At 37.7% G+C, this 9706-nt stretch overlaps 1 protein-coding gene across 3 annotated transcripts; it reads left to right on the top strand.

Annotated features, from left to right (window-relative positions):
• LOC109723914 (rab3 GTPase-activating protein catalytic subunit) lies at positions 2256-9652 on the top strand. 3 transcript variants are annotated; one of them, XM_020252423.1, is made up of 22 exons: positions 2256-2462; positions 2575-2618; positions 2737-2800; positions 3126-3240; positions 3331-3398; positions 3533-3630; positions 3935-4106; positions 4218-4440; positions 4816-4942; positions 5153-5262; positions 5364-5456; positions 5652-5780; positions 5885-6021; positions 6170-6259; positions 6341-6393; positions 6704-6920; positions 7036-7107; positions 7279-7318; positions 7602-7855; positions 8094-8271; positions 8500-8711; positions 8858-9652. In XM_020252423.1, exons 1-22 carry the CDS (start codon positions 2367-2369, stop codon positions 9152-9154), a joined length of 2889 nt encoding a protein of 962 aa, XP_020108012.1. In that variant the 5' UTR covers positions 2256-2366; the 3' UTR covers positions 9155-9652. The 3 variants fall into 3 exon arrangements, with proteins under 3 accessions (XP_020108012.1, XP_020108013.1, XP_020108014.1); XM_020252424.1 differs by having other exon boundaries at positions 2257-2462; positions 6734-6920; XM_020252425.1 differs by lacking the exons at positions 2256-2462; positions 2575-2618; positions 2737-2800; positions 3126-3240; positions 3331-3398 and having other exon boundaries at positions 3978-4106.

Raw genomic sequence — 9706 nt, 5'->3', positions numbered from 1 at the left:
ATCTACTAAACGTAGACATATCTTGATGCTTTGCTGATAACGTTAACTAACGAAACTTTTCTCTTTGGAACTAGTTCGTTAATTAAAACACAAGCAGCAAAGTAATCTACTACGTTACATTTTAAAACCCAAAGTAGACCACTTCACAAATTTTTATTGTTCTGCGTAGATGACAAAAAGGAGAGGGCAAATTAATTGTTTTCAAAAAGTCTAAAGTTCGTAGATTTTTTTTTAAAATTGTTTTCTTCATGATGGCGAAAGAATTATTTTCAGTACCTGCGAAAAATTGTGTAGGGCCCAACAAATCTACAAGCAATTATTAGCATATATTATTTTATTACACGCATGCTTTTAACAAAAAAAGGGAAAAAATGCAATATATGCACAGGTTTTAAGAGTAAAATGAACGAGTAGTCCCAGGGCTTTTGCTAATTGCTTCCCGATCCGTAATTTTTCAATTACTCAATTGGAGTAACACCCAATTTCCTCCAAAATCAATATTTTGAGTTTGTTTGTGATTCAAAATTCCTGTTAATTACTACTTTGCAACCAACTCTAAATAGATGTTAGAAGCAAGCGATCAATAGATTAGAAATTGAACTGCAAATAGTCAAAAATTCAGGGACTATCCGTAATTTTACAACTTCTATCATTCTACATCTTTGTAATAATTTAATAAATGAACACTGCACCACTGCTGACAGATTGCTGATCCAAGGCATGCACGTAAACTAAAACTGTGCTTTCTGTGCGGTCCTCACGGAAAGCTGCGACCATATTTTCAACGATTGCGTGTACGTTCGATTCCTTCTTCTTAGTATGGGAGGATCAGACACAATTGACGTCAGCACAAGAGATGTTCGAGATCTCTAGGCCAGAACTACTGAAATCCTTGCTGACTCGTCGAGAAAGCAATGCTTGATCCTCCTGGCTGCGACTTGGTGGGTAATGTGGACGGATAGAAACAACTTTGTTTTTAGAGGAAACCCGCCTAATGCCACCAGGTCTCTTGAACGTGTCAAACAACTAATCAGCAATTGGACCACAACGCTCTGATGTCTCTAATGTCTCTTCTGTACCCCTTCCTCTGTTCCACTCTCTTTTGTTAACTTTACTCCTTTTGTTTTTTAATTTCTATTTTTGCCTTTTTGTCGGGTTTTCGGAGGCCTAAGTTGCTTCCAACTTATATATTCAGTTCATCTAACTTAATGGATGAAGCGGATAGCTTGCTATCTATTTCTCAAAACAAATAAATGAACACTGCATTTTTTTTTTTACTTTTTTAATAAATTGGTCTACTACATTTGGTCCACGCGCGGTTCAATCTCTTTCTCCACTTGGTGGACCATGAGAGAGACACTTGCATGTGCCGCATGAATCCCCATTTTGTTCCACGTAGAAGAGGAGAGCTCAAAATGAAGCGGATATTAATTAATTAATTAATTAATTAGTAAAACACCTTTAATCCACCTACAATGTGGAGTAAAGCATGTGAGCATTGTCCCCCATCAATTGACCTCTACATTATTAGTCCCAATCATAGGATTAAACTCGCTCAGAGGTTAGATTCTGTCCCCAGCGCACCTAATCCCACATATAATCAATTGTCCCCATTGTACGAACATTTGCTAGATCACATGCCCCTTGGAGTGGTTGCTATATCATATGAAATAGTAACTTCTCCGCGAATCTGGATCCCTGCAGTGACCTTATCCCGAATTGGGTAAGACGAGGATGAACAAGGTTTAATTTTTGTTTACAGGTATAGCGTAAGTCGACGATGACTCTGCACTAACACAATGGAATCTGTTACCCCTGACGTACGGGGATCTCATATGTAAAGTTAATATACATGATGATATACGTACATTTAGTTCCCATGCTTTCAATAATATTCTTTTTTTTTTTTTTTCCTTTCTAAAAACAGTTATTTTAGAGTGAGAGAGAGAGTGAACTCATGGGCTACATATGGATCCGGTATGAGGCCCATTAAGAGGTTGGGTTCAGGCGATCTAGTGGGCGTAATTAATGGCCCCAATGGGGCCCAATATGAAATCTCGACCCGAGCCTAATCCCTTTGAGGCCCATAAACCGAAATTGGTTACGTTTGGGTCCAATCTCACGGTGCGTTTCCCACGTCTTGGACCCTTGGGCCCGGCCCATTAAATAGCCGTGGTATTCTCCATGGTCCAGGCCTACTCGAATTCCATGGACCATGGTGTACCGACACCTGAAGTTCTCTTCCTCCCGATCTCTAGCATCTTCTAACGCGCGATCCAAAGATCACCGTGCTCTCTCTCTCTCTCTCTCTCTCTCTCTCTCTCTCTACGCTTTCCTATCCCCGAATCCACCGATCGAGGTCGCCCATGGCGTCGTCGAGCAAGTCGAAGCGGCGACTACTAATTGAAGAGGAGGATGAAGAAGAAGAGGAAGAAGAAGACGAGGACGAAACCGCAGAAGAGGTCCATTTCTTTCCCCTCCCTTTGTTGATCATATGATTAGATGTTCTTTTGCGCAAGGTAATTGTTCCGTGTTTTCTATTTGGCCTCATATCGAAGCTTTCTTATGGTTCAGATTGAGAGATTTGATGATTTCACTATCGCATCATCATGGGAAAGGTACCGCATGATCCTTTTCTTAAAAATCTTTTTCTGAATCAAATTTTGTTTATAATTTCATAAACAATGTAGTTGTTTGCTTAAATCTAGCTGAATTAGTGTTCTTCTCGTTTCCTAGATTCATATCAGATGCAGAGGCTGTTTGCCGTCAATGGCTAGCCGATGGTCCGAAGAATTTGGTGGTATGTGCTTCTCCTGTTTTAGTTTTTACCAATTTCAATATAGTTTCATTTATTATTTAAGTGATCACGATGTCTTTTAGACCAATATAACATGTTTTAGCAGCATTTTCCCAAAATGGCTTTCTTTTTCCCCCCTTGCGTTACCTTATGATGAGTGAAATGAGCATAAATTTCAATATTGTATAACACTTTCGTGTTCCAGCTCGTGGACTAATTCTACTTAGGTTTACAGTTGTGCAACTTCGCTAATAGGCTACCAGTTAATATTTAGTTAATGTATTCTGCTTCTGGACGCTGTTTGATATTATCAGCTGGTTGTTTCCAGGAGAAAGGCGCAGAACGTTTGGGTTCTCAGGAGAAGTTATGTAGGGTCAAATGTGAATTGAAGTACGGGAAAAAAATGTACTGCATGGAATATCATTTTGAGATCTCTACTATGGGTAATATGATTATTTGCATCTTTTAAGCTTTATTTTTGTTGTTTGTAGAAAAACTCAAATTTCAGTTGCATTTTATTTTACTTACTGCAGGAAAGTCCACGTATTGGGACCATGATTTGCATAATTTGCAATTATCATTCGGAGTCGCTGAGTTTCTGGTATGTGTTTGCATTATTTAATGTTTATGGAACAAGTGCTAACTATTTTTGCAAATGAAAGAAAATTTAGTGCCGGTACCTCTACTTTTCCCGTGTAAGCTTTTCCGGTCGATGCTGATTTGCACTACTTGCAGGTTATTGCTCCCTTGAGTGCTAGTGGTGTGGTTCTTGATGATCCTGAGTCGACTAAGCTTCTAAGTGCTGTTGCTATTGCTTTGTCAAACTGTGGCAGGTGAGTTTCCCATTGAAAAAGTCAAATGCAATTTTAGGTATCGATTTATTTATAATGTTCAGTCTTTTGCAGAAAAATCTCTTAAAATGTAAAAGAAAAAAAAATGCTTCTTGAAAAGATGACCATTAAAGTCTTCTTCATGAAACAATCATATAATATTCCGAATGAGTATCTGTCTAAACTCTAGAAACCCTAGCAAAGTGAAGTTTTACATGTTTGTCCTTGTACTGTGAAATTCAAGCTACATATTCACTAGTTGATATAATCACTACATAAAGTGATTAGTTTTTATTGTGCTTTTCAGTAATTGGCCTGCATTTGTTCCTGTGCATGATCCTTCCCGAAAGGCATATATAGGCATCCAAAATATGGGGACAATATTTACTCGACGGTTTGAAGCTGACCGGATTGGTAGCCAGGTGCCTATACGACTAATGCATTTGGAGGGGTTATATGAGTTGTTTCTGTCGAAAATTGTGAGTAGTAATAAACATTTCTGGGATGTTATGCTATGTGCTCGTTATGTTAGATTTATAAGATATAATCTAAATAATATCACTCTTACATGTATAATTTTCTTCTCGGAGGTCTTAGACTCGTCAGATTTTACGGCAAGCTACATCAAGGTACACTTTGCAATGAAGCTTACCTACAGAACACCTCCATATGATTATGATGATGAAGTGGACAGTTCAGAACAAGAGGTTAGAGAATCAGAAGGAGAAACAGATAGATTGGCTCGTATGAAAACGCAGTGGGATGATGATTGCCCATGGACAGAGTGGTATTCTGCTGAGGATCCTGTCAAAGGTAGTTCTCTCTCTCTCTCTCTCTCTCTCTCTCTCTCTCTCTCTCTCTCTGTGTGTGAAACACGAGCATTCTAAATCTGTGTGAATACTTGGGCTCTTGCTCAAATAGATATTGAAAGAAGTGACAGAAAAGGAAATTTCATGTAAATATCATGACTAGTACCAACAGGCATGTGCTTGTATTCATGTAACTATTTTGTTATATCAAAACTTCAATTATCTATTCAACTTATTTTTGATACCATAAAATTTTGAAAATAGATTTTATGATATATTAGCTTTTATGCAATATGAACTAACCTAGTAACAAATTTCTGTTTTGGTAAATCAGAATAGCTGTGTCATTAATTGTTCTGGTTACTTTTGTTTCTGTCAGGTTTCGAATTGATTGCCATTTGGTCGAGCAAAATGTTTGAAGGGTCTCTTGAGATGGCTGAATTGGAAAATGCTTCATCATTTGATGCTGAGAAATGGCTTCTTTATCCCATTGTGTCTCCAACAATGTATGAATTGCTAAGAATTGAGTACATTAATTAGTTTGATTTGCTAATTTGCTGGGAAATTATTGATGTCAATCTCCTAGATTTATATAAATATTTAAGCCATATCTGTTGCCTAATGTTATCTGTTATGTTCAACTGTAAGAAGATGTTGTGTCTTTGCTTGTTGGAAATGTTTCTTGATTAAGATTAACTTTTTCGTTTTCATTATAGGGTTGATGATTCTATTGGGAAGTTTGTTGGATTTGCCTCCCAACTACATCTTCTAGTAAGTGCGTTGGAGTTGTCCTTTGATGCCCAATTTCTGGAAGACTTTGTGGCAGGTTTGGAAATTCCCATCTCAGTTCTTTTCCTTGATTTTGCCACAGTATGAGTTTGTAATATGTTATTATTTTCCTAATTTTTTTCCCTTTATGTTAGACAGCTGAAAACCCAGCTTCTGATAATTCGAAGTCTGCAACAGCTGTGCCCCCACCAACAGTTATTGACCGTGTTCTTAAAGAACTTTTCCATGATGGTATTTCCCTAAACATTTCTAGCTACTCTCCCAACCTAGAATGATCAATATTATATTTATTAAGATGTTGATTTGGACCTGCATGTCAACATGCAGTTGTTTAAATACTTTTCATATCATATAAGCACCTGTTTTCTCTATTTCCCTACTAGCAAACCTCTAAACAGTGTACTGCAATTTTTCGCTAATCCTCAGAAATTCAGAGTTCAAGTCATGTGGATGTTGAAAATAGATATTCTCGTGCTATCAAAGGCGCACCCCTGGAATCCCTTTTTGCTCAGTTTTGTTTGCATGCACTGTGGTTTGGCAACTGCAACATACGTGGTTTGTGTATCCAACAGTTAATATTTCTCTGAATTGGTGCATGTGATGATAGTTATTGTGAATAGAACCTTACCGCTTTGTTGATTTATTTATATGATAAACAGCAATAGCTGTTCTCTGGATCGAATTTGTACGTGAAGTTCGGTGGTGCTGGGAGGAGTCAGAACCATTACCAAGAATGTCATCAAATGTTTCTAGCATTGATCTTTCTGCCTGTCTTGTACATCAAAAATTGCAGATGGTACTTACAACTTTCTGATGTTTAGGTGTTTAGCTGAGCTTCCAATTCCCCCTCAATTTTTTACCCCGTCAACTTCTTTATACTTTTTGACTTAGATCAGCCTATTCATTCTTGATGACTTTCTGTTTTCTTTTTTCATCTTAATAAGCTTGCAGTGTGCATAGAGAGGAAGAAATCACGGAATCATGATATCATTGATAACTCAGAAAATAAATATCAGAAGGCCAGTAGTAGTAAGGTGCCGTTCATCTTTTTTCAATTGATGTTTCCATATTTTATGCATCAGCAACAGACATTTATTCTGTCAGTTTAAATACAGACAGATTTAGAAGCTGACCTACATACTGAGCCTCGGGATGATAAAATTGACAGGTCAGTTGAACAGTTAAAAGAGTATTTGACCATTTTCAGGATAGAAGAAATGGAACTTAGTATACTCTTAAATACTTATAATGCATTATAATCGATAACTTTCTTTTGTTAGCTTCCCACTAGCTTGGTTGATTGTAAAAACAACACTATATGTGAAGATTCTATGGAGTTCAATTTTTGTCTTAAACTTCATGCTGTTTCTTTTTTCCTGTCTACATTTCTTCCTATTCGACTCAAGTAAATGGTTAAGATGGACTTTCTTCATTGGCCTGCCAACTATATTCCGCGCTCTATTGTCTTCTCTTTACAGGACGGATCCTAAATTATTTATAAACTGCAGTTCTTTGCGATCAGATGTGCATCCAAATCTGGAAGAAACTACGACGGACTTGAGTAAAGATGCTAAATATGCAGTGCCATCTTCAGACCGGCAATCAAAGCATAGAGAACGGAGAGGATCAGCTGGTGTCGTGCCATCTATGATGCTCCTACGTTCATTTCAGGAGATGCATGCTCCGTATACTCAGGTTTGTGTCAGCAATTTGTTTTTGTTTTTCCTTTTCTTTAGTTGAAACTTTCTTGTTACAATAGTATTTAACCTCCTGGTGTGTTAAGAAGCCTTATCCATTCTAAAACTTGTAGGATCCACCATTAATGACAGAAGATATGCATGAAGAGAGGCTTCATGCAGTTGAAGCTTTGGGTGATGAAGCTGTAAGTTCCTTTTCTTCTTTTTTTCCATAATTAAATTATCTTACGTGCAAGTCTGTGTCAGCGGTTTCTTATATTACTTTTTTATTAGCTTGCTAGTTATTATCATGCAATGTCAAGTTTTAGCTACAAATTTATTGGATGGTATTAGACCTTTTCTTTGATTTGTTGCAGGGCTTCTCTGGTCAGCTAGAAAGGGACATCTTGTCCTCAGGTAAGAGCAGCCAAAATGGCTTAATAGATGGTCATATCAAGTTCTTAGAGAACAACGACAGTAACATGTATTCGAATCAAATAATTATCCTCTAATTATGATAGGACATTAATCTTTCTTATGTTGAATGTATAATCATCCCGAGAAAAAACATTGATAGAATGTTTTAGGGTAAGACAACAGCAAACAGGTCGCCCTTTTTTTTTCTTTGCTTTCTGATATGATACAAGATAATAACATTACTGAATAGCCTGCAAACTATGGCTTTTGCAATATTGCTCAGACATGTCAGCCTTCAAAGCTGCAAATCCAGATGCTGTCTTTGAAGATTTTATCCGGTGGCATTCACCTGGTGACTGGGAGACTGATGAAACAGAATACAAATCTGGAAAGAATTCAGATTGGCCACCTCGAGGAAAACTCTCACAGAGAATGTCTGAATATGGGAATAAGTGGAGGAAGATATGGAATGAGGCTCCTCCTTTGCCTGTCTCTGAGCAGAAGCCTCTACTTGACCCAGTCCGAGAAGGGGAAAAGGTAATTCTTTTAAGCCTCTGGCTTGGTTTCTTTCTTTAATTTGTCTTAAATACATCATGTTTTATGGTTGTAAATTATCTGAACCAGGTGGACAAACAATGTGTGAGGAAAACTATATTTTATTTGGAAAACTGGATTATTTTTCTTTCAATGAGTTATCTTGTATAAAATTACCGTAGGTTTACATCAGCAGAAATTCCAATAGGCCACCTAAAGTGAGTTTCTGTGTTTTTCGTAGATACTGCATTACCTTGAAACTTTGAGGCCCCACCAGCTGCTTGAGCAAATGGTGTGCACTGCCTTCAGAGCATCAGCTGACACACTGAGCCAGACCACATATGGTGACTTCAAGCAAATGAGAACAAAAATGGATCAGCTTTATCTTACATTAGCATCTACTTTGAAGTCTGTACAAGGTATCACTTTTCTTGTAAAAAGAGTTTAGATGTTTTTTTTTTTTTTTTCTTTTGGTGTAGATTACTCTTTTTGGAGGATTTGCTACAACAGGCATCACATATGGACGTCTATTCTAGCTTATGATTAAGTGAAGTTTAATTGTTCTATGGTATTCAGAATTTGCCGAATACTGCTAATCGGTCTTATTCTTCTCCACTATCAAGAGCTGACAGACCTTTGCTAAACAGGAAATCAGCTTTCTGACGTGTCTGAGTTGACTGGAGACGTGAGACAGCTTTGTCTTGTTTTTGAGCACATTGAGAAGCTACTGTTTCTAGCTGCTTCAATCCACCGGAAGCTAGTGGATGCACCACGTCTTTCTGAAGCAATTTTCAATGACTATTTCACTTTCTATCTTCCAAAGATGGGTACCAGTTTGACAAGCATTTGCTATGACAAGGTACATTGATGTGCATTTTCTTGCAGCATTCACTTTTGGGAATATGTCCCCATTTTTTCGATTAGAGGCGAGCACGTGATACATGCATATAATTTCTCAACTTGTAGTGTAAAAAAGTATGAAATTTGATGAAATTATGTTTACAGGAGTTCAATAGCAGGCAACCAGTGAGGATGGGTGAAAGAGATGCTGTGGCACATCTATTTCCTCCACCTACTGCTAACCAGTCATGGAGGAAAGTTTTGAGCATGGGGAATCTTCTGAATGGCCACGAACCAATCTCAAGGGAGATTATATTTTCGGTCAATGACAGAGTAAGCGATGCTCATTATGGAAGCATTAATCCAGTGGCCACTGCTGGAGAAATCGAGATACATCGGATGTACATACACGGGACATCCAATGATCTTTGGGTTGCATTATCTGTGACATCGTGGGACTGAATGGCCTTATCACAAAATAAGCCTGGATCGAGAGTGCTAATTTGGTGTTTATTTGCTTGTGATGGTCTTGTCATGGTACATGTTTTGAGTCTACAAGAACGCAATCTATAAGAAGCTTTTGGAGAAAAACAAGGTAGATGATTGATCGGGGCCTGGGATACTGCTCAGAAGGTTCACTAGCAGGGTTTTTTTAACCATGAGAAATTAACAGGGTGGCCTTGCACAATTAATAAACATGATATCGAGTGGGAAGTATTGTTTCGCAATGATTGAGATCCCTAGTAATGCTATCAAAGAAGAGTGTCGTGGGCTGAAGGATATTTCATGTGGGTTGCTCACATCATTCCGGCAGAAAAGTGGTACTTACAGACATGTATGAGCAATGTATGAGCAATTTATTATTACGATCAATTTAGAAACAATTTATAGTAAAGAAACAATGACTGGGATTTGAAAGTTTCTTTAGAGAGGTAAAAACTCTTTCCTTTATGTTGGAAATTGAGTGTGAGAATTTTCTCAGATTGTGCAGCAGGAAGACTATTTCATTTGGAT

The sequence above is a fragment of the Ananas comosus genome, linkage group 18 (genome assembly GCF_001540865.1).
Source record: "Ananas comosus cultivar F153 linkage group 18, ASM154086v1, whole genome shotgun sequence".
NCBI classification, from domain to species: Eukaryota; Viridiplantae; Streptophyta; class Magnoliopsida; order Poales; family Bromeliaceae; genus Ananas; species Ananas comosus.
Note: the sequence above shows the minus strand (reverse complement) of the source record. Positions and strands in the feature narration are given on the sequence as shown.

Excerpts from the sequence above, each read along its gene's own strand:
- LOC109723914 (XM_020252423.1), top strand. The coding sequence starts at position 2,367 with ATGGCGTCGTCGAGCAAGTCGAAGCGGCGACTACTAATTGAAGAGGAG. Across the intron at positions 2,463-2,574 it reads AGGACGAAACCGCAGAAGAG|ATTGAGAGATTTGATGATTT; the intron begins GTCCATTTCTTT and ends CTTATGGTTCAG. Across the intron at positions 7,108-7,278 it reads AAGCTTTGGGTGATGAAGCT|GGCTTCTCTGGTCAGCTAGA; the intron begins GTAAGTTCCTTT and ends GATTTGTTGCAG.